We start from the raw sequence: 26,256 nt of genomic DNA, 5'->3' as shown, positions 1-26,256 counted from the left end.
TTTGGTATTTTGGATGGTTTAAACAGAAGAGGTAGACCATACAGAGAATGGATAGACAATATAAAAGACTGGTGTGGAATGGGTGTACAAAAACTGCAACACTGTGCACTGGACAAAGAAAGGTGGAAGAAGATAGTGAAACAGGCATCAGACATCAAAGGGCAGTGAGCCCATGGTTCGTGATGATGATGATGAGTGTAAGTATTGTTTTTTCAAATTTTGGTGTATATTTTGCTATATGATATCATGGATCTACACAAAAAAAGAATAACATTTGTTATGAAAAATAATAAACCACAGAAAAAAAGAGAGAACATAAGTCTGGCCTGGCATTTCACACAGCTTCTACTGGTCATGATGTACTCTGGGACAGAACAAACATGTCCTACCTTGATAAAAACTGTTTCACAAGAAAATTCAAAAAGGCAGCAAATATGATTAAAATTCCTACACAATGCAACAAAAATCAGGGTTTGATTTTAAATTAAGTTTAGCCAGCATTTATTAAAAATTTACTCAGTTCAGACCTCGGACAGGGTGAACGTGAACCACAGAATGCAACACAAATAGCATTGTTTCCAGCTAACAAGCATTAACGGTTGTATAGATCTGCTATTCGGTGTTTTTTTTAACAAATTTTGATATTCATTGATATTCATAATACCAACAAATGAACTAATTTTCATAATTTCTTGTAGTGTGTACTTTAAACTTTTAGTTCTCTTTACCCCTGAAGATGTTAGCCTGACAACTAATGAAACTTGTCAGGTTTATTTTTTAGTACTTGTTTAGTTTTAAAAAACAGTTTTTTAACTAAGATGAAAAGCCAAACGGCTATTTTTTTCTGGTGAGGTTGATAAGTTAAGGGGATAAAAATCCCTTATTGTTTTTCAGCCAGTAAGTGAAACTACGATCTGAACGTTTCATGCCGACGAACTGTCGGCGGATCCAAGCGTAAGTGACCACTTGGTAGTGCCACACCAAGGCAAATCGTTGCAAAGGTGGAGGAAGTTCCCTCACTATTCTTGATATTTTCTCATAATGTAAAAACACACAGCTCCTAGGAGATGTAGTATGGTTTTACATTATGAGGAGAGGTCACTACCCAGACTGGTTTCAACCTTTTTTGAGGTCTCATCAGTGAGTAGTTAGACCTAGAATATCAGAGTTTAAGTGAAAAGAACTTACATACTTTCGCTATACGATTGCCAGAAAAGTGTGTCACTATATTATATTATAACATATTATAACTAAGATGAAAAGCCAAACGGCTATTTTTTTCTGGCGAGGTTGATAAGTTAAGGGGATAAAAATCCCTTATTGTTTTTCTGTTCTTCTCGGCGGATCCAAGCGTAAGTGGTCATTTACGTTTGGATCCGCCCGACAGTTCGTTGGCATGAAACGTTCAGATCGTAGTTTCACTTAATGGCTGAAAAACAATAAGGGATTTTTATCCCCTTAACAAAACAGTTTTTTAATAAACATGTGGTCAGAAAACCGGAATAATTCGATTGAACTTCTTAACCACAGAAACCTCTGCATAATTATAATAACCCACAGAATACCACAGGTACAGTATGAATAAAACAGTCTGGACAATTTACAGATTTGAGAAATTTTCAGATGTATTAAATAATATGTCTTCTTTTACTCTCTCTCTGAAATATCCTGATTGCATTACTAATTGGCAAAGTGTGGTAATGTTGGGTGGGAATTTTTTTTCTAATTAAAGTTCATGTTTCTTAGCAGAGATATCATAGCTCACTGTATGTCAGAATGATTTAGTTTTAATTTTTATAATAATGATAATTTCATTATATAATGAATGAAAACAGATTGAATTTTTAATAAATGCTCGAGTGTGTCCTTTTGTGTTGAATCAGTGTTTGTGTGAAATATTCTGGATGTTTTGTTAGATATCTGGTCCATTAAGGGCTGGTGATCATGCAATATATAGCCTCTTTCAGCCAAGTCATCTCTGCCTTCTGTGGTATGACCTAGTTCAACAATTAGAGGTTCTGACAAGGAGGTATTGCTACCTTAAAAGCATATTTCCCTAGTTGGAGGAAATGCCAACTAAATCTCCAGTAGTAGATGTCATTTTTTGCCTGGTGAAACACCAATGCCCTGCTTATTGGAGGCAAGAAGTGGTCTTTGCCATGTTCAATCCCTGGAATAGGGTTTCTATTTCCCAGTTTTTGTCCTACATTCAGTGTGGAGCAAGGCATCCCTGTTCATGCCTTCCACACCATAATTATTTAACCAGGGAGCTAGCATGTACTCCATTTGAGAATGCAGAAGTAAAGCAGTTTTCACAGCCTGACTGCCACATAGTACAGGGGACTGAATCTCTTGGTACCATTTTGGAAGGCTTTCCAACAATTGGCAAATAATCCTGCTGTTTACTTTGCCAGATTGTGCCAAAAGAGAATCCAAGTAGAGCAGTTTTCATGGGCACTACCTGAGACCATGCTTGGATTGGATTCTGGATATTCTCTATGTCAATGAGAGTGGTGACCAAGTGGTTAACCCCTGCTGCATGTCTCTGCTGTTTAAAATTTTCCAATACTTGCAACCATGAAACAGCATGAATAAATTCGAGTCGCTATAGTTAATTAATAAATCACAAATAAAAAAAATAATAAAAAAAAAAATATATATATTAATAAATCACAAATAAAAAAAATAATAAAAAAAAAATCACCATTCACAATAGTGAGAAAGGCAGTAATTGGCAGAGATAAAGATGAGGTGGTTCAGCATACAGTCTTCATCAGACTACATCTGAATTCCAATAAAATGAGAAATTTTAGAAAGGACACAAAAGTAGATAACAAAAAATGATACTGGACTGAGGAAATGTAATCTACAGAGTTAAATGAATAGCAACAGGAGAGCTTGACATGACTTTAGATATAAGCAGTTTAAATGCTTACCAAATACACTACAAAGAGTAGAACAGACATAGTGGACAATAACAAGGGGGGGGGGTCATCCCTAGATGTTGTGCAAGAAAATGAGCATGAGAGTGAGTAGGTTTTTTTTTTTTTTTTTTACAGTGAGTGATCAGCAAAAGTGGAATTTGCAGTGAGTAGTGTGCTGCATAGAATGAATTGCCTCAGAGGGTGATAAGAGTGCAAGGCAATGATTTTAAAGTGTGGCATGACTCACTTTGTGAGATTGAACAGACCTTCTATGATGAGTTTTCTGTGGTGGTGGTGGTGATGGTGATAATCAAAGGAACAACTCTAGAGATGTTTAATCAGTCTTATCATAAATGCAGTATACTGCTCAATCACTTTGAAGGAAAGGATAGTATACTTAATGAAATTAACTATAAAGCAAACTTCAACGGCTTAACTCACTTGAGTAGAACAGCATGGTCTGAAGCATATGATCCAATCAGGATATCTTGGGAGGGAAAAATTCATTTTATATTATTACTAAACAGCCAGCAATTATATTAAATATAGTTCCAATTTATTTAGCAAAAACACTTAATATGATAAGTACATCTTTATAATTCACAGTATCATCAATAATATTCTCATAAATGATAATTGTTTTCATGAGTTCACCTGATTATGAAAATCCACTTTTTATACTGAACCTGAAAACCCACTTTTTATACTGAACCAATTGGTTACTTCAATAGCAACATTTATGAGAAAACAAGAAGACTTGAAATTAAACTTAACTATCCACATTTATTTTTATTTATCATCATTTTTGATTTGGATCAGAAACTAGACCAGGTTCATGATTGTTGAATTTTAACACAATTCTAAGTGACTCAAATTTCGGAAAAGAACACATTCCACATTCTTTACATATAATGACATGATTGGCTGCATAATATGACTGTAAAGACTTCATTTCATTTCCAAAAAAAAAGTCATACTACCAACTTGAATACACATGCAATTTACAGACAAATAATACTAGTGGTGGTGAGAAGTAGATGGCACTAGTGTAGATAGGTCGGCAACCGGCCGCCCGCATGCAGTCCAAACTTGCATTTTTGGCAGCCCATAAAAGGTTGACCATACATTGCATGTGGCCTGTATGTTGAATTATTTAAATAATACATTTTATAATATTAATAAATTAAAAATAATTTTATACCTATACTGTACTTTGTGATATCGCCTGGCAACTTGGCATGAGTCAACTGTGTGAGTCATCATGAATAGAGATAACAAAGGCGACTTCATCTGATGACAACTGAGATTTTGGCGCAATTCTGCAGTCGCGTTTCCTGGTCTATCTTTTAATATAATTCAATAATTTAATAACACTATTATTTTCAGAGGGTATATATTTGTTAAAAATAATTTCAAAAATGGGTTCAAGAAAACTTAAAATTGCAGATGAAGGTTTAATGATGAATGAAAATTCATCCTTTTCTTCTTTATTGAAATTAGGGGTAAGTCCCTTTATCTTATTTGTCATAAAAGTGTTGCTGTTATGAAAGAATATAACATCACACGTCATTATGAGAATGTCGTACTTTATCTCGTACTTTAAATATTTCTGTGTTTTTTAAGATTGATATAATAAAAAATTGATTACTTAAGTTACCTAAGTATAAAGAGCTAATAAGCTTCATTTCGGCAATGAAAACATTACTAAAATTAAGGGGATATTAAATCCCACATAGTTTTAAAACCGAATAAGAAACTCAAACTTCCCCCACCTTTGCAACGAGTCGTCCGGTATTGTACTATGTACTAGGATCACTTGCATTGGCTAACGCTAGTGTCGCCGATACTTTATAGTTTACTATATTCGGCAAGAAACTCTCTGATTCCAATCTTTGAGTTTCTTATTCAGTTTTAAAACTATGTGGGATTTAATATCCCCTTAATTTTAGTAATTACTTAAGTATTTTTTTCACTCACTATTTTCTCTTAATTAAACGCTTTTGGCCCAATTATTAAAAATAAAAGTTGAATGTGGCCTGCAATTCTGAAAAAGTTGCTGATCCCTTGTGTAGATGATGGTAGTTAGTCACGGTTTGCTGTATTTTAGGGATTAAGTGGTGGAGATGGAGAGTTGTAGAGTGGGTTCCCTCCCTCGATGAGTATTTGGACTCCATGGAGGCGTCATGTAATAATAATAATAACCTAAAATACAATAAATACAATAAAATATACATCTTAATTATTAACAGGTAGATAGGCTATTCAGGTCTTACTACATTTTACATGGTGCAATATTGTATTAGCTTACACACACACAGTTGATCCTTCAGCTACATATACAGTGCATGGTGTTCAGGGGTGCCGATCCTCCCTGCGTTGTTTGAAAATATGCATATGACTTTTGACTCCCCAAAAACTTAACTAATAGCCTACTGTTGACCCTAGGCCTCAGTGCCGTAATGAGGGCATGGCGAAAGAGGCGCCCGCCATGGACGCGCAAAACATAAAAAATAAAAATAAATAAATAGATATAAAAGTCTGCTATTTTATATTGTATTTTTAAATTTCGGCAATACACCGCTTTAGATATACAAATTCTGCACCACAGCAGAATTCCGCTACATTTGATAAAACTGGTGAGTTCCAATTCGTCTCAAGTTAGATGGCAACGACAGCACCTAATATCACGACTTGAACCACTTGAGCATAACATTTCTTTGCAATTGTTCTCGTTTTTGTCTCAAATAAATTGTTCCATTGCACCATTAACTATTAATGAATGTATTTTCGCATTTTATGATTTTGTAGAATTTTGTATCTCCAAATTCCCGTCTAATCCTAAATTTTGGTTAGTAGTTGGAAGGAGACCAATCATTCGATGCTGTTGGCACACTCTCTCTCGATGAGTCTTTGGACTCCCTGGAGGTGTCAAATAATAATAACAACAATTTGCATAGATAATCTAATACATTCTTCCATTATCCTCCTAATGTGTCTATCTGCCCATCCTAAGTTTATTACCTTCTATATTATAATTTGAATCCCTTTATGACCTCCTTCGACATCATTCCATCTACCCGAATCCCTCATTTCATGAACCACCCACAAAAATTATTCGCCAGCCCTTATTTACACCCATCAAACCCGGGATCCAATGAAAATCACAATCTTCCCACCCTCAATATTTCCATTCACTCTACTTTTTGTAGATTAGAGAATTTCCAAAATCATGTAATTATTATTAGTCTTGTTGTCATTCATAAGATCAGTTGTGTTGTTGCTGTGTCGTAATCAGTACCGTCGACAGCCTGCCTCACGTCACTGCTTAATAAGGGCGCTAATTCAGCAGTATTACAGCAACAAGAATCTTTTACAAAAATACAGCATTTATTTTAACAAATAAAAAAGCGCCATTTTCCATTGACAGTTAAATATGTGCTTATTATATTTTATTAATAAATAAATTATAGTCATACATACTAAAACTAAACATTTTAGAACCCACTTATTAGATGCTTAAGAAAACAGCCCATAAAGTATCATACGATGTGAATTTCATAAACTTTTATAGTCTATATATTATATTGTGCCCAGATTTGGTCACCTAGGTTTCTTCTTGATGGGGAGGAGGTGGAGAGGATTCAGAGGCGAGTGACCAAGATGATAGCAGGTCTATGGAATGAACCTTATGAAAACAGGTTGAAGATTTGTGAGTTGCAGAAATTGGTTGATAGTCTGAAAAGGGGAGATATGATTGAGACATTCAAATTGCTGAAGGGTTTCTATAGAATTAATTCAGAGGATATTTTTGAGAACAGGACTGGTGGTGGGAGGACTAGGGGACATCCATGGAAGCTGGGCAAGAGTGTGGTTAGTAAGGATGTTAGAGCTGGGTTTTTTACTTTTAGAGTGGTGAATGAGTGGAAAAAGCTGCCAGAGTCTGTTGTGGGTGCTATGATGGTGAATGAGTTCAAGGCAAAGTATGATAGATACTGTGTGAATGTCAAATAGTTGTGATAGACACGATGTTTAGGGCCTCCCTCCATTAGTCTAAGTACTCCTTGGAGTCGCCCATAATAATAATATGAAATTATATTATGCATGAATTCTCTTACTCAAATTACGAGTCACTATCGCCCTGACTTTTCAAGTTGGAGCTATAACTCGCTCCCTGCAGTAAACAAAAGCAATTATACTGCAGAAACACGGGTTCACAGACATTTGCAGACTTGTAATATATTTCTCAGGAAATAGTGCAATTACAAACAACTGGGAATATAAACACTAACTAATGAATCACATCTCCCCTCCAAGAGAAATGCTATATACACTCAAGCAAACCACATGTTGCAGGTGTAACATATGGTTTTGCTTGACACTACCCCATCATGAACATGTTAAAACTAAGAAATATATAGTGAATGCATTTCAGATATTATGGAAATCGGTTTAAAAGAATTAGCATTTCATTTCAATTGGCAGCTTGTTTTGTTTGGGTTGCGTGATCTTTTGTTAATACCGCATCAATCATATGCACTTCTTTAATAGTTGCTCTTTCTCTACTGGCCCACAATCAAACACATCTTTCACTTCTCATTAGTAATTTGTCAAGGATTGTTTATTATGTACCTGAAGTCTTAAATTACTGGTAATTTTTGCTTGATATAATGGGAAAGAAGATGACTCTATTTGGGTAGATAACTTTGATTGCACACAAGGAAACCACTCTCAAGGACAGAAGAAGTGATGGAGAATAGAAGCTTCTTGGTAAGTCATACCCATTTTCAGTTTTTTTTTCCTGAAAACTTTAGTTTCCAAAAATTCCCGCATATATCTCGCACCACGATTTTTTCGCTTACAAATTCTTAAGTAAAGATCATTGGTTAAAGACTGGATTTATAAAACACACAAAAGAGAGCAATACAGACATAGAAATAAGCAATTTCACTTTTCTCAGTGATGATAAATTATTTATATTAAGTAAAAATGTATAGTATCGTTATTAAATTTGTTTTATTAAAAATAAATCATATTTTTTTGTTTAAATGTACATCTAAATTCAAATAAAACACATTTACAATGAAATATAATTTTATTTATTTATTATTATTATTATTTTAATAAGGTACTTGGTAATAATGAAAATTAAAGAACAGGTACACGATATCTGAAATTACAGAAACACTGTCCAAATATTTAGTCTGAAACATAGGTATATATTATGTCTGTTCGTTTTCTTAAATTCCGCTTCAAGTTTGGATAGACGAAACAGTGTGATATGCACTTACATTTTTTTTCAGCGTCATTTCAATTTTGAATGTGAAACATATTGAGTGTATTGTGTATTTTGTGTTTAAGTGACTTTGGACAATTTTTGACTTTGATTTTAATTATGTACTTATTTTTGGATTTTTGATAGACAAATAAAATTTTAAAGGTAAGTAGTTTATAAATAATAAACATTAATCAGAGGTGCATTTTGCTAAAATGCCAAAATAGCTCATTGGGCAGCATACTTTACGTCTTACATTGGCCTCAATAATTATAGTTTATCTTTAATTATCAAATTTTCAAATTATTGTATAAATTAATTATCTCATCTCATCTTCCTTATACCCTCTTTTACCTTGCGGTGTCGAGGGTCCGTTGATTATCGGACCTCACTCCATTTACAGGATAAGGTGGTCAGCCTTATGCCCCGGTGTATCCTATGGCCTGTAGTGTTGAGTTCTAAAGGCCAGTTTGCCTGCTTTGCGGGATGAAAAACCCCAGAATAAACTGGGGAAAAAACCCTGCTGCCCATGCCCAAGACTGGCTAACTTGGCTATGGCTGAGGAAGATCCTTCAGCTCCTCACGTCACCAAAGGGAATCGAACCTAGGACACTCCTTCCCCAGGCATATGGTTGTGAAGCGCATAGCCACTAGGCTAACCGCGCGTACTAAATTAATTATTTATAGTAAAAATCCATAGAAAGCAACAGTTTTAAATTGATTTTTTTAAATAAAATTTTATTGTTTAAAAACTCTTAAAAATAATAAATTAATTAACTCAAAATTAATAATTAATAGAAAAAATAATTTATCAATACGAAATTTATTGTCATTTAGATCAGTAATTTGAAAGAGAAAAAGTTATCGGGAGCTGCTTTCTCAAAAGGAAAAGAGAAAAGGAAGAGCAGGTAAAGAAACAACAAGTGATATAAGGAGATTTGGAATTTTAACGAAAGACACCAAAGGGAACAAGTTTTCAATAGAACCAGCACCAAAAGTTCTAAAAATTTCAGCACCAGCTGTTGGAGCAGCTTCTACATCCTCGTCCACCAATACCAATGATTCCCCTGCATCAGCCCCTGATACTGACATAACAACCATTTTTGGCGATTCCAAAAATGAAGATAGCGACAAACAGGAATTACAAACAGATGATCCACCTCTAGTTCATTCAAGCCTAACAATTGAATTAAATCTGCCTTCTACAAGTAGTTATGTTTCATGTGAAATTGAAACAGAAGAGAAAAGTACAATTGAACATCAAAACCAGGAAATCAAGAAGCAATGTAATAATGATAATTATATAGTGGATGTTAAATTAGAAAATATTGATAATGCAAAAATAATAGATTTTAATGATCCCACAACATGGCACATAATCAATAGTAACATACAAATATTTGTTCAACATGGACCAGAGTTGTGCAATAACATAAATGTTTATCCTGATACAGAAAATCGGCATTTTGATAAAAAATGGTTTGTAAAAACCATGTCAAACGGAGACCAAGCACTCAGAAATTGGTTGATATATTGCAAGCGAAAAGATGCACTGTTCTGTTTCCCTGTATTCTTTTTGGAAAAAATCAAAATGTATGGACCACTGAGGGGTTTCGAGACTGATAGCATTTGAATCCTATGTTACCACATCATGAAAATTCATTATATCATAAAAAAAATTATGTCGAATGGAAACTTCTTAATGAAATGTGTGATGGAGAAAGACAAGTTACAGTAGACTCCATAACAAATGTGCGAATGTTGCTAAAATTATTAACAAAATTTAATTTTGTTACATTATTAATATTTTGGGATACAATATTAGGAAAGATAAATAAAGTAAATTTACTTTTCAAATCAAAAATTAAGAAAGGTGGTTTTATAGATGATCAATTACAAGAAGCAATTTTAAAAGAAAAAGAAAAGTGGAGGAATATTTTAAGTTATTTTGGATGCCATTCTCCACTGCGTAAAAAATAACGCTTTGAGAGGAACTTGTGAAAAAATTGGTCATCCCAAATGTGGAAAATGTTTGAACACAAAAGAATTAATTAGTCATTACAATCCTCTGAGCAACATATTGAAAGTCATAAGAAATATCAAGTTAATTATTTGTTTCCTATAATAGAAAGTGATATAATTAATATAGTTGCTTCTAAAATTAGACAGCATACTATTTCAAATATTCAAAAAGCAAAATATTTTTCTATTTTATTTGATAGCACACCTGACACTTCTCACCAGGAATAGATAACCCAAATTTTGCACTATGTTAACATTGATCCTGACACAAATAAATGTAGCATTGAAGAAACCTTCATAGATTTTATTGTGACACATGCAAAAACTGGCGAAGCACTTGCGAATGACATCGAAAAAAAGTTAACATCAGACGGATTAAATATTAGAAATATAAGAGGACAGTCATATGATAATGGAGCGAATATGGCAGGTAAATACAAGGGGATACAAGCCAGGATATTACGTTTAAACAATATGGTGAGATTTGCTCCATGCACTGCTCACAGCCTTAATTTAGTAGCTGTTCATGCTGCACAAACATCTGTTCAAATGAAATCATGTTTTGAAACAATTCAACAATTGTTTAACTGTTTTCTAAATTCTACTAGTAGATGGGATCTTTTAAAGGAAAAATTATCTGTTTGTCTTAAAGGTTTAAGTGCCACGAGGTGGTCCGCGAAAGCTAACGCGGTAAAAGCCTTTAATAATACAACTTCTTAATGAAATGTGTGATGGATAATGACAAGTTGCAGTAGACTCCATAACAAATACTCGAATATTGCTAAAATTATTAACAAAATTTAATTTCGTTGCACTATTAATATTTTGGGATACAATATTAGGAAAGATAAATAAAGTAAATTTACTGTTGAAAGTTTATTTTTCACTTGGTCAGACTATAATAAATTTAGTTTAATCCTTTATCCAAGTGTGTGCAAACAAAGTTTGCGCCTGAAAGTATCTTCAGGACTGGGGTAAAGTGGTACAACACCGAGCGACTCCTTGCAAAGGTGGAGCAAGATACCAACACTTTTATCTCAGTATCGCCCATAATGCAAAACACATCTCCTTGCAGATATGTATAATGTTATGCATTAAGGGAAGAGCCATTACCCAGACTAGTTTCGACCTTTATTGAGGTCTCTTCAGTGGGAGCCAGGCCCAAGTGGAGACACCAAGGCAGAAGCATTAGCAAGTTGGTAGCTTGCTCCACCTTTGCAAGGAGTCGCCTGGTGTTGTACCACTTTACCCCAGTCCTGAAGATACTTTCAGACACAAACTTTGTTTGCACACACTTGGATAAAGGATTAAACTAAATTTATTATAGTCTGACCAAGTGAAAAATAAACTTTTAACATCTTTCTCTAAATCCAGAGTAATTTAATAAAAAGGTGGCACACTGTTTGGCAGCTCCTATAGAAGGAGATGACCTTGCTAATGCTTCTGCCTTGGTAGCTCCACTTGGGCCTAGCTCCCACTGAAGAGACCTCAATAAAGGTTGAAACTAGTCTGGGTAGTGGCCCTTCCCTTAATGCATAACATTATACATATCTGCAGGGAGATGTGTTTTGCATTATGGGAGATACTGAGATAGGAGAGTTGGTAGCTTGCTCCACCTTTGCAAGGAGTCGCCCGGTGTTGTACCACTTTACCCCAGTCCTGAAGATACTTTCAGGCGCAAACTTTGTTTGCACACACTTGGATAAAGGATTAAAGTAAATTTATTAAAGTAAATATACTTTTATAAGAAAAAAAAAACCACAGTTGAAAATTATAAAAGCTCTAAAAAATGAAATTCAAGTGTACAGAAATGATTTTTTCAATTTGCTTCACAATTCGGCAAAAAGTTCAGCAGAAACAATAAATATTGAAACTTGCATTCCAGAAAAGAGATGGCACAAAATAAAAAATATGCCTGGTGAGGAAGCTAATGATGATTTGTTTACCATGAATGAAACTGCATTACTAAAAAAAAGAAATGTGTGAAGTTTTAGATCTAATACTCATACAACTCAATGATAGATTTACTGCTTTACAAGAGGTTGCAAAAGACTTCGGTTTTTTAAATGGACACGCTTTAAAAATTATGAAGCTAGATGATCTGAAACGATGCGCAGCTGACCTGGCATTGAAATATAATAGCGACATAGATGCTCCAGAATTTGTACTCGTATGTGATTGAGAGTTTCAAATATCAAGCCATGGAAGTTTTTGAAAATTTAGGCGATATGGATGCTTTTCAAATCTTGCAAAAAAATTACAAACTCTCATTACAAAACACGTATCAAAATCAAGACATAGCATCCTGACGAGCCCACGTCGAGTTTTTTTAGATTCTTTAGTAAGAGGTGTGATAGATGAGAGTTTAACAAAATCGTACCAACCTGGTGTGAACATTAAGGATGTAAGTGAATCAATTAGAATGCAAAAGCAGAGGGTGAAAGAATTGATAGTAGTAGCAGGAACAAATGATTTGAAAGGAGACAAAATGGCTATGAGAGAGGATTTGAAGGAATTGCTTGAGGCAGCAAAAGAGAAGAGTGAGAGAGCTAGGATTTTGAGTCTGTTGATGACAGTGAAGAGTATTGAAGGAGAGCTAAAATTGCTAATGACTTTATATGCAGATTATTCAGGAGGAGTGGTGTAGAATTTGTGGGTGTGGAGCAAGTTTGATGGGCGACAGGCAGAGACGTCATGAGGAATTTTGGCACCTATGTCCAGGAAAGAAAATTGAGCTGTTGGTGCCTATGGCAGTTTTGTCACCTATGGCCAGGAAAGAAATTGCACCGTTCTAAAAAAAAAAAAAAACTTTAAAAATCTCAATTTTTGCACCTAGCCGTGGCCATATTGGCCATAGCATCACTATGCTCTGGCGACAGGATTTATATAAGATGGATGGTTTACATTTGAATGGATTTGGTGTACAGAGACCTGAAAAGGTGTTAGTTGCTGAATGAAGTGGATGTGCAGAATCAGGGAAACTAGAGTTATTAAGGGAGGGGGTAGATATGCAGACTTTAGGGAGACAGTTGAGTGTATGAATGTGTGTAATATGCCCGAGCGAATAAGAAGGACAACAAATCAGATGCTGTGGCCACATTGGCCATAGCATCACTATGCTCTGGCGACAGGATTTATATAAGATGGATGGTTTACATTTGAATGGATTTGGTGTACAGAGACCTGAAAAGGTGTTGGTTGCTGAATGAAGTGGATGTGCAGAATCAGGGAAACTAGAGTTATTAAGGGAGGGGGTAGATATGCAGACTTTAGGGAGACAGTTGAGTGTATGAATGTGTGTAATATGCCCGAGCGAATAAGAAGGACAACAAATCAGAATGGGATAGTTAGTATAAGGCATCAAAATAGGGATGAGACAAATAGGCTAACAGGGGTCTGCAATTCATGTATACTAATGCTAGAAGTATTTGGAACAAGAAGGAAGAATTTTTGGCCTTGGTTGGCACTTCCAGACCACAGGTTATTGGCATTAGTGAAACATGGCTGACAGAAGATGATATAGCTAGTGGGATTGAATGTGAGGGGTATAGTGTGTTCAGGAGTGACAGGAAGAATAAAATGGGGGGAGGAGTATTATTGATGATAGATGATGAGCTACAGCCAAGGAGAATAGAAGTTGAATTGCAGGATAGAGAAAAGAGCACATTTTAGGCTATTAGGTGTGAGATTGAGGCTAGCAGAACAAAATATACAATTGGGTGCTGCTATAGGCCAGGTGATGGAACAGATGGTGAAGATAGTATGCATAAGCAAATAGAAGAAATGAGTGGAAGGAGGGTCATTATTATGGGAGATTTCGACTATAGTAACATTGATTGGAAGGAGGAGAGGACAAATGTGAGGAAGGAAATGGATTTTATTCGGTTATTAAGGGATAACTATCTGAGTCATCATGTAATTGAAAATACTAGGGGGTTAGAGAGTGCTTGACCTGGTAATAGCATCTGAGAATTTGATAATGAATATGACCATGTTGCCACCTATTAGTGAGAGTGATCATACAAAGACAAATGACAAAAATGGTTTCAGGACTGTACAAGGAGAGTTATGAGGATCGGCTGAGGGAATGTGGGCCGCAGAGTTTGGCGAATAGAAGAAGGAGAGGTAATATGATTGAGACTTTTAAACTGTTGAGAGGTGGTTACAGGGTTGACACTGGAGAGTTCTTTCACTTGGTTGAACAGCAGGAAGGAGTGATGACAAGAGGCCATCCCTGGAAGTTACGAAAGGAAACTGTGAGCAAGAGGGTAAGGAGTGGTTTCTTTGCGTGGAGGGTGGGTGAACCGTGGAATGCATTGCCTGATGGAGTGGTGGGAGCGAGAATGGTTAATGAGTTTAAAGAATGGTATGATAGACTTTGTGTTTCTTAGGGGAGGACCTCTAATCGATGAGTCTTGACAGACTTTATGTTCTTAGGAAGGACCTCCCATGATGAGTCTTTTGACTCCATGGAGGCCTGAATAATAATAATAACAGCTTATACGGGAATTGTGGTGAATGAAGTGGAGGTGAATAGTCCATTACAAAACCTCAATTCATCTGCGGAATTGGATGGTATACCAGCTCGCTCGTGTCGTACGAGAAGTGGCTAAAGAATTGTCAGTGCCTTTGGCCATTGTGTTTAGTCTCGGGTCTGGGTTAGTCCCAAGGGAGTGGAAAGAGGGAAAAATAGTTCCACTGCATAAAGGAGGTTCCAAGCCTGCTGTTGAAAATTACCGGCTGATCAGCATATCAGGAATTGTTGTCAAGGTCTTGGAAAAAATAGTCAAGAGGAAAATACAAGATTGGATAGATGAAAAGGGGATACTATATGGGGACAGCTTGGTTTTGTGAAGGGTAGATCATGCCTCAGTAACTTGCTCACGTTCTATAACACAGTGACGGCTGAACTGCATAAGGGTAATGGGTTTACAGTGATTCTACTGGACCTTGCTAAAGCTTTTGATAGGATACCGCATGGAATTCTAATCAGTAAACTGCAGCATATGAGAATGGATATATGGTTGGTGAGATGGATAGGAGGGTGATTGATGGAGAGATATCAAAGAGTGGTTTATTCAGAAGGTAGTTAGACTCAGATAGTTATCCCAAAAGACGACCTGTGACTAGTGGTGTGCCACAGGGTTCTGTTCTTGGACCACTACTGTTTAATTTGTTTATGAACGATATAGGAAAGGATCTCAGAGGAACTGTGCATCTGTTTGCGGATGATGTTAAGTTAGTTAGAGCAATAATGAATGCTCAGGATGTCAGAATTTTGCAGGATGATTTGGATAGTTTCGAGGACTGGGCTAATTCCACCAATGTGATATACTACTTAGCAGTAGTATATCACATTGGTGGAACTGTACTCCAGGAGATTGATGAGGCCAGGGATTTGGGAGTGCTGGTGGATAGGGAGTTGAAGTTTAGGGCACACATCGCAAAAGTGGCAAAATCAGCTCATCAAATCACTTGGTTGCTGAAAAACACTTTAACGAGCAGAGACAAACAGGTTATTGTTTCTCTGTATCGAGCTTTGATAAGAACCCATCTAGACTAGTGTATCCAGATACCAGTTGTTCTTCTCGATGGGGAGGAGGTGGAGCGGATCCAGAGATGAGTGACCAAGATAATAGCAGGACTATGGAATGAACCTTATGAGAACAGGTTGAAGATTTGTGGGCTGCAGAAATTGGTTGATAGGCAGAAAAGGGGTGATATGATTGAGACATTCAAATTACTGAAGGGTTTCTATAAGATTAATTCAGAAGATATTTTTGAGAATAGGACTGGTAGTGGGATGATTAGGGGCCATCCATGGAAGCTTGGTAAGAGTGTGGTTAGCAAGGGTGTTAGAGCTAGGTTTTTTATTTGGAGAGTGGTAAATGAGTGGAATAAGTTGACGGAGTCTGTTGTGGGTGCCATGACTGTAAATGAGTTCAAGGTGAAGTATGATAGATACTGTGAATGTTGAATAGTTGTTCTTGACATGATGTTGGGTCTCCCTCGTTGAGTCTAAGATCTTCTTGGAGCTGCCCATAATAATAATAATAATAAAGAATGCAGCTGAAGGGCTATCTGCTAAGTGCTACTGTATTCTTATTTCAAAATTTCTTTTTTTCTACTTGTTTTTTTCCTTTCCACTTCTATCTCTATGTTAATGTTTCTAATGATGTTGCTACATTCTATACCACTGCATTGGTTTGCTACAAACCAGCTTCTCTCTCTCTCTCTTTATACGGGCATTTCAACTTTTTTCCTTTAAGGAAAGCCTGTTCCTTTCCCCATTCAATCATATTCTTTTTACTGCTTGTTTGAATTTTAACCACATATCTCAGTTCCAGGTAACATAATTCCAGTTTGAATAAAGGGTCTGTAATTTAATTAAAGTCAACAGAAAATTTGGTTGCAGTCTCCATGGTCCAGAAGATTTAAGAAACAGGTCTACTTAAATTCGGAATTTAAGTAGAACTGTATTATGATTTGACATGTTGATGTCAAGATGTTTTATCTAATTATCCTATTTATAAGGGAAGAAGAGATATAAATTCAATCAAGATAGGTACCAATACCTTGATTCATGTATGTGTAAGCAATCCTCCATATGACTACAGGTTAAGCATTGTCAAGACATGTTTTTAGCTATGTATATCCCACTTCTCCACTCTTGGGATGCCCTGCAATTTTGTCTAATGTGGGGTTTTCAGTAAAATTCCAGTCTCCAGCTGCTATGATATAGTGGGCACCGTATAAATACAGCTGCAATTGTTGTTGGAAGAATTTTCATCCAACTGTTCCATTGGATGGAGTATATATATTTATAAACCTTATTACCCATCCACAGTATTTCCAGTCTATTGTCAAGATTCTCCCTTCTGCATTCCTTTGGATATTACAGAATAACCCAAAGGTTGGGGGAGGGAGTAAGAATAACTAATACTCCAGCCCTGTTAAAGGTTTCAAATGTCCAATAAGAAAGAAGTGGATATCTATCTGTTAAAGATTTTATGTATAGTATTAAAAAGATCTTTGTATAGTATTTGTATACTATACAATATTATATTTGTATACTATTGTATAGTATATTATACAATCTTTGTATAGTATTAGAAAGAGCCCTGGAAAGAAAAGTGCTATTTTGAATAATAATTTGCAGTATTTCATAAATTTTATGGTTTTATTATATATTTTTGATAATGAAGTATGTCCGTGTGATTTTTGGCATGAATTATGCCAGATTTATTAGTGTAATTGCCTTTTTTGAGTATAACAATGGCGATCACAAGGTCAACAACAACAATAACATGGGTGTCAAATGGTGCTACTAGGCAAGCACTGCAAAAATCAAGTCAGTTTCATTTAAAAAGCATAGCTTTTTATATGAAAGTCAGCAAAATATCAAAGATGACTGAATTTAATTATTATAATTCTTATGTCTATATGAAAACATGAAACAGGAAGAAAGAATTCCTCTAACAATTTCTGAAAGGAACATTTCATTTCCTCGAATTTTCAAAACAAAACTAAGATTTATAAAGAACAAAAGTATTAGATTTATTCTGCTATAAGCTTAACTCAAAAATCTACTCTGTAAATCTCCATGTTATGATAATGTTAATACTACGAGGGTGTCTGAAAAGTTCTTGGCCTCGACCACAGATTGCAACACTATCGGCAAGATTTTTTTTTCTAAGTTGGTACATCTATCGTAAGCATCCATTTGAAATTGCAAGTTATTCTATCAAGTAGTTTGTTTTATACAGATGTCTGAAGCAAAAGTGTTGTCTGTATCCCTTGAAATGGATAAAATTTAGTGCCGTGTGGTTATAAAATTCTTTGTAAAAGAAGGTTTAACACCAAAAGAAATTCATTCAAAGTTCATAAAAGTTTATGGGCACTCTTCTCCTTCATTTTCAACAATTAAGAAATTGGCTGCCAAGTTTAAACATGGCCATACCAGCCTTGAAGATGATCCATGTGAAAGATGTCCAAAAAGTTTATAAACACCAGAAATCATTGATGAAATGTACAATATGGTATCGGATGACTGGCGAGTCAAAGTGATTGAAATTGCTGAGACTATAGGCATTTCAAAAGAACGTGTAGAACATATTTTGCACGAAGAATTGCAAATGAAAAAGCTTTGTGCAAGATGGGTGCCGTGTTTGCTCACAGCAGATCAAAAATGCACTCGCATTAAAATCTCTGAACAATGCTTGGAGCGTTTTAACAATAATAATAAAACTGATTTTGTGTGTCGATTTCTTACTATGGATGAGACTTGGATTCACCATTACACACCAGAATCCAAACATAAGGTCAAAACAGTGGACATAAGCCGGTTGTCCAGGCACCAAAGAAGAAAAGTCAGTTCCATCAGCAGGAAAGGTCATGGCTTCGGTGTTTTGGGATGCTAAAGGCATTTTGTTTACTAATTATCTTGAAAAGAGTAAAACAATAACTGGGGAATATTATTCCAATCTTGTAACCAAACTAGATAAAAAAATTCATAAGAAAAGACCCGGTTTGCAGAAGAAAAAATCATCTTTTCTTCTGCTCTTCCAAAACTAAAACTCTTCCTCACTGGTCAGAGGTTTTCTTCGAATCAAGAGATGATTGCAACTGTAGAGGGATATTTTGCAGATCTTACTGAGAACCACTACAGGGACAGGATAATGGTGTTGGAGCATCGCTGGAATAAATGTATTAGTCTTAAGGGAGATTATGTTGAAAAATAAAAATAATTTTGAAATTATAAATTTGTTTTTTCATTGCTAGGCCGAGACCTTTTGAGACCACCCTCTTAAATGATCTTGAGAAGTGAAAGATAATCTCATCCATCAATTTTATAGCTGAAAGGACTTATATATGCCTAACTGACTACATTTAAAAGGATTTAGATATTTGTAGACAGTGTTGTTCAGTGACACTTTGGATGTGGAAAACCCAGGAAACTAAGATATCAAGGGAGATGTAATCCAGCATATGTCTGACATCTCATGTCCTAAATGACTCTATGTTCAGAAATGATTATTATTATTATATCATGTGACCTCCAAGGAGTCAGAGACTCGTTGTGGGAGGCACACATTATTGCACACAGTGCTAATCCAACTGTACTGTCAACTGAATCAATGTGTCTACATTCACAACACCCTCAAAGCAATGCATTCCACTCACCAATCACTCTATATTGCTGGACTGGTTGGCCGAGTGGATAGTGTATTCGCACTTCGGCCAAAAGGCTGAGGGTTCGAATCCCGCCATGGGCATGGATGTTTGTGACTGTCTGTGTAAATACCAGTAGTGGTTAGTGGTCAGCGGTAGAAGACATTGGTGTGGTTGCAGTCAGTTGGTGATTGAATAGTGGAGACTGAGTTGAAGAGCAGGTGCTCTCCCTCGATGAGTCCTTGGGCTCCCTGGAGGCATCAAATAATAATAATGCATTAAAAGAACCTTTTCCTCACTCCTTTGCTCACACATTCCATATAGAGTTTCCAGTGATGGCCTCTTTTTCTACTCCTCCCCCCCCTCTCCCATTTCTATGAAAAATCTCTTCCATTTCCACCTGATAACAATCCCTGACTAGCTTATGTCTCAATCATATCCCTTATCCCCTCTTCTTCCTATTCATGAGGCTTTGCAACTTACATTCACTCATTCTGTCCTCGTACTTCATATTCCAAAGACCACTTACCATCTTTGTGAATCTTCTCTGGACCCTTTGCAACATATCTTCGTCACCATGAACATATGGTAACCAAATCTGTGCATAATAACCCATATGATGCCTGATCAAGAGCTTATACAATGGCATCATAACATTTCTATTTCTGCATGTCAGGGTCTTCCACATCATTGCCATTATCCAATGTGACATTTTCACAACTTGTGCAATGTGGTCTCTGAATTTCAGGTCCTTGTCCACCATCACTCCCAGATCTCATCTCCTATACTTCCTTTAAAGTTTCCCCACCAAGTGTATACTTTGCATCCCATCGTTGCTTACCAAATCTCAAAACTTTACACTTTGCAACATTGAACTGACAGTTCCACATACCTGCCCATTCATGCAATCTATTCAAGTCCTCATGTAAGGCCATAACATCCACTTGACTGTGCATTACTCTCCCAAATTTTGCATCGTCTGCAAAATTTGGGAGATCTGCATATCACTAGTTAAACCCATCCCAATATCGTTAATATATAAATTGAACAACAATGGTCCCAAAACACCCCTTTGGTGGAGAAGCAAGGTCACTAGTGATACACCACTAGTGACCTTATATTTCGGGATACACCACTAGTGCCGTATCCCGAAAGAGCAAGGTCACTAGTGGTACACCACTAGTGACCTTGCTCTTTCGGGATACGGCATGCCCCATATACAATTTTCTGATACCAATCTAAACAGCCAGTCACTGTTCCAATTCAGAAGTCTGTTATCTAGTCCCATCTGTTTCGATTTATTTAATAGTTTTTTGTGTAGTAGTCTATCAAAAGATTTTGCAAAACCCATGTACACCACTGTACATGCATCTCCCCTGTCAAAGATATTTGTCACCTTGTTAAAATACATAAGTAAGTTAGTAAAACATGATCTCTCTTTAACAAATCCATGCTGATAACCTCAGAGAATACTGTTGTTATCAACCCATTTATGTATCCTACTTCTCACCAGTCTTTCTAGCACCTTCATCACAATTCCAGATATACAGATTGGCATATAATTTGAAGTCACAGTCTTTAATTGTTCCATTGCATAAAGGTGGTGACCTTTATGCAATGGAACAATTTTACCTTCTTTCTACTCCTGTGCTGTTGTAAGGATAGCAATGCTACTGCCAAATTCCCTGGAACATTCGGTTAAGTTGCGTGGTGATGTCATCAAATCCTATTGCCTTATTGACATCAAGGTTATTTATGTCCTTGAATACCTGCAGCTCACTCACAATTTAGCCATACTCACCTATGTCCTCTACACTTAAGTTACCCATGATTCCTCATGATTCCACCCTGATGAGAAAGAAGCACCCTTATAAATTGATCACTGAATACTTCAAAAATGTCTTCTGCAGCAGTTATCATACTACCATTTTCATCCATTAATATCATCTTACCATGATCATTTTCCCTTTTACTTGTCACATAAAACACGCCAGCAAAGGTTGGTCGATTGGTAGAGCCTCTGCTACTAATGGCTCAGTTAAGTAAGTTTGAGCGCGGTTAGTAGTTGGAAGGGTTCCAATCGTTCGATGCTGTTGGCACACTCTCCCTCGATGAGTCTTTGGACTCCCTGGAGGTGTCAGATAATAATAAGTAGTAAATTGTATTGAATAATAATAATTAAACAACTCTCTGGGTTTTTTCTTCACTTGATTTGCCAATTTCTGCTCATCCTGCACTCTTGTTTTCCTTACTAACCGAGTCACTCTCCTGGATTGTTCTTTATACTCTTATGTAACTGATTATTACAATGATTAATACTGTACTGCCTCGAAAGTACCTTCTTCCAGATTTCATTCTTAAGCTACTCATTCATCCATATGACACCTACCCTTGGCATTCAGAATAGATTCACACATTGATGCTGTTATGTATTTCTCTGTCAGTTCTCAAGCAGCATTTATTTCTTTACTGCTCAACTTCACATTCCATGCTATAGCTCCAAGCTGTTTCCTAAACTTGTCATAATCACCAGCCTTATAATTCCACATACATCCTTTCCACACAAGTCTGCATATGACCTGCCAGAATCCAGGTGATCACTTCATGAGTACTCTCACCAACTGCAGGAAAGTACAAAACCCCATTCATAATTACATCCCCTGATGAAATTATCAGATCTAAAACTCTCAAGCTTCACATGCATTCCTTTGTGTGCTGCCCGAGATAGTTATCTCTCAAGAACTAGAGAAATTCATTTTCCTTATTCCCAAATGCTATCTCTTCATTCCAACCTATATCACCATCCATAAATAAAATCATCCATAATATTTACCCTTCCTTTGTTCACTAATCCAAGTTGTTTATACATTTGTTAATCACCACCACCCTCCACATACCCTAGCCTATAGCAACATCCAACTAAATATGTCTTCCTGTCAACCTCCACATTACATTATCACCATTTCCACTATATCCCTCTTTCATGTCTATCTAATATGGATATAATTCCCATGCTCTCATTAGCAGCACTCTCCCCTCCCTTCTTGTCCTTTCTGCCTCACAAAAAATACTGCATCATTTTCCGTTTCTATTTGTGTTAGAATATCATCTTCATTCAACCATGTTTCACTTATTCCAATGATTTGGAGGCGAATAAACTCAATCAGCGAAACTCTTTCAGCTTCCTTATTTTTCTTATTTCTGATACTTCTGGCATTTGTAAACAAACACATTAATCATTTCTAGGTCATTAACCAGTCCTATCCAAGCTACTTGTTAGTGGTGATTTCTCCACCATACCTGCCCAATCACCTTTATCACCATTTACCACATTTATCTGCTCAGTCTCAAATTCCCCATCCATTTTGTATTATACTCCACCTTCATGTACAATGCCACTTTAAACATCTACTCTCCCTATGCCATATCTCCCTCCACCTGGGCTCCCCCCTGCCGTTTACTTGTTCCTCTTGCATTCCCGTTTTCTCTTCATCTTTCACACTACTCCTGTTTTCACTGCTAAGCACTTCTGTCTCTTCAATACTACTCTTCTGATTTTTCACTTCATCTCTTGCTTCTGATCTCTCGCACACATCACACATGTACTTCCATCCAGCAACACCTGCTCCAGTGTGCTCACTCCAAAGCCATTCAAATGCAACCCAGTACGTGTGTATAATTTCATTTTTTCCTCAAGCACATGCCATACATCCACAAACTGTACTCCCTTCTCCTCACACAACTACGCTAGCATACCATTCACGATTTTGGCTTTCCATTGTAACTCATCGTTGTCATATTTCAGCAACAAACTGACAACTTTTCCCACCACACTGATTTATTTCACTCTTCTCATTAACCTACTGATATTCGCCTTCACCTATTCCTTATGTCCACTTAGATCATTTGTCCTCACAATCATCACTAGGTCTCTTGCTCATTTCTTCCGGATGTCTAATGCCTGAATTATCCTACTCATTCTTCCTCCTGGATATCAGACTTATTGACTCTCTCATTAACTAATTCTCTAACTATGGAATCTCCATATGCTGCTATCCTGGATTCACTCGTCACCTCTTTTACTCTTTTTTCTTTCATTGTATTCTCTTGCACGCTGCCATTATTTTCACTAAATGTCTAACATCATCTGCATTTTTTTTATTTTTTCAATAACTGTTTCCTCAAATGTTGAATTCTGACAATTTCATTCTCTGTCACTCCTGCAGTCTTGCTACCTCTCGTTCTGCCACACCTTACTTTTGTTTACTCCTCCACACTTTCTTTCACTCCCTTATCACTAACTTCCCCTCAACATTCTTGCTTTCTTTTACTCTCTCGGTTTCACTAGCTTTCATTTATCCCGTCTTCTATCTTTTCCATCTGTTTCACATTCATTGCCTCATGATCTGATAATATATTGCAGTTCCTACAAATCCATTCTTTCTCTCATCTCCCATTCATTCTCTCTCTCTCTCCCAGCAAACACATCTCTTACACTCTGCCATGCATACACATTACACTGATGACATCAAACTATTTTTGAAAAGTCAATATCATTAATGCCACATGATATTTGTCGCACTCTCCTAGTTGCAATGGTCGATGCCAGTGTGGTTGACCTCATAAGTACCACTGTGTTATATTTAAAGAAGACAATTTCAACTAATAAATCATGCAAACACACTTCATTATCAAAAATAAATAGTACAATATTAAAATTCATGCAATATTGTCAATTATCCCTCAAAAGAGGTCTGCCCTATTGGTCTATTGCACTTTGCTCTAATTCTTTAACTTTTTTTTTTTTGCACAAAGATGCCAACTCATGTTCTGTGAGAGGGATAAAAGTCCCCTCAATAGTGAATGTAATTTCACAAGTTTCCAATTTGAATGGGTTGGCAATGACATACACCTGGATAATTGTGGGTACAAGGGAATGTTGCAATACATGTACATGAATGCAAGAAGTATCAGGAATAAGGGAAAGGAGTTTTTGGCATTGTTCAGCTCAACTTGGCCAACCATTATAGGCATCAGTGAGACCTGCTTGAGAAAATAATATAATTACATGGATAGATTGTAAAGGGTATTGTATTTTCAGGGAGGATAGAGTGAACAGGATAAGAGATAGGGGTATTTGCTAACAACAGCTGAACTACAATCAACAAAATTACAAGTGAAGGAAGATTTTAAATCTGGGGGAGATAATTCATTTTATGGGTTTTTGGCATTGTTCAGCTCTGTTTTAAGGATACTTGTGACATAAGACTGAATGATAAATGCACGTAAACACAAGAAAGATATTTAATTAACCAAATATTTTGGTCTAGAAATAGCAGACCATTTGTATTTTTTATAACTGTTCCTGTAATACTACTGAGGACGGTCTGCTATTTCCAGACCGAAATATTTGGTTAATTAAATATCTTTCTTGTGTTTACGTGCATTTATCATTCATTGTTCAGCTCAACTTGGCCAAACATTATAGGCATTAGTGAGACCTGGTTGAGAAAATAATATAGTTACATGGATAGATTGTAAAGGGTATTGTATTTTCAGGGAGGATAGAGTGAACAGGATAAGAGATGGGGTATTTGCTAACAACAGCTGAAGAACTACAATCAACAAAATTACAAGTGAAGGAAGATTTTAAGTCTGGGGGGGGGGGGATAGTTCATTTTAGGCTATCTGGTGAGAGACAGAGGCCAACAGGACAAAATATACTGTTGTGTGCTATAGACCAGGGTGGTCCACAGGAAGACGTAGATGCCATCATGCATTGATTGGAAGATTAGTACAATGAATGCAGGCCAAACCATTATTATGGAGGACATAGATTGGAGGGAAGAAACCAAACATGGCAAGACAGAAGTGGAATTTATACAATTGCTAAGGAATAATTAACTGAAACAAATTGTTACAGAGGGTTCAAAGGATTTGAGAGTGTTGGTCTGGTAATAGCATCTGGAGGTAGTGTATGTCTACCTTGGTTATGGATATATCTCTGGGAAGTTGCCAAACGTGGAATTCTCTGTCAGGAAAGAGTTTATGTTTTGAACTATAAACTAGTATTTATGATAGACTTAGGTATCATCTTAGAGTAGTACCATGGCTTGAGAATCTACAAGGAAAGAATGTCCGTACTGTATGGGAAGTGGTGAGAGACTGACTGAGAGAAATGATATCAGACTGCATACCCAAGGCAGGAGAATAAACTAAGCAGGAATTAAGTAGATGAGTAGAGGTATAAAGTAAAAAAAGGAAACATTGTGGAAGGAATGTAAAGTAAAAGGCGATCAGCATATTCACAGGCAGTAGAGTGCAAGTAAAGACCAAATCAGATTATGAGAGAAAATTAACTAAGAACACCAAAGTAAACCCAAAAGAGTTTTTTCATTATGTAGTAAATAAGAGGAAAAATTACTATGGTAGGATGACTTCAAACAATGTCCGTGGTAGGAAGGTGACTGAACCAAAAGAAATAGTTGCATTGCTAAGTCATCATTTTGCAGTTGCTGATGTGACAGGTACATATCGAAATTGAAGTAGACGAACAGGAGGTATTCAGCATACTGAAAAATGCGAATATGAACACAGCAGTATACAACTGGATGGCATGCCAGCTTATGTACTATATGAATGTTCAAGAGAATTGGCATTGCCTCTAATGAAGTTGTTCAATCGAAGTCTCAGCTCTTGCAAGGTTCCAGGGAATTGAAAAAGCAGGTAAGATAGTTCCAATGCATAAAGGTGGCAAACTGCAGACCAATTAATATATCAGGAGTGGTTGTTGAAGTATTGGAAAAGTCGGTTAAAGGTAAAATCCAACAGTGGGTGGATAGGGATACGATACTGTATAGTGGGCAG

General features: G+C 36.4%; 1 protein-coding gene across 2 annotated transcripts in view; it reads right to left on the bottom strand.

The window, feature by feature from the left end:
* LOC150094569 (integrin alpha-9-like) overlaps positions 1 to 26,256 on the bottom strand; it is an 806,800-nt gene that overhangs the window by 357,818 nt on the left and 422,726 nt on the right. For both annotated transcript variants that reach the window (XM_090411876.1, XM_090411877.1), the window contains exon 14: positions 3,366 to 3,411. In XM_090411876.1, coding sequence (XP_090268002.1) covers positions 3,366 to 3,411 — 46 coding nt within the window. The remainder of the gene's footprint in view (positions 1 to 3,365; positions 3,412 to 26,256) is intronic.

Source organism: Typopeltis vanoorti, chromosome 22 (genome assembly GCF_054136105.1).
Source record: "Typopeltis vanoorti isolate ZY-2024b chromosome 22, IOZ_Tvanoo_1.0, whole genome shotgun sequence".
Lineage (NCBI taxonomy): Eukaryota > Metazoa > Arthropoda > Arachnida > Uropygi > Thelyphonidae > Typopeltis > Typopeltis vanoorti.
Note: the sequence above shows the minus strand (reverse complement) of the source record. Positions and strands in the feature narration are given on the sequence as shown.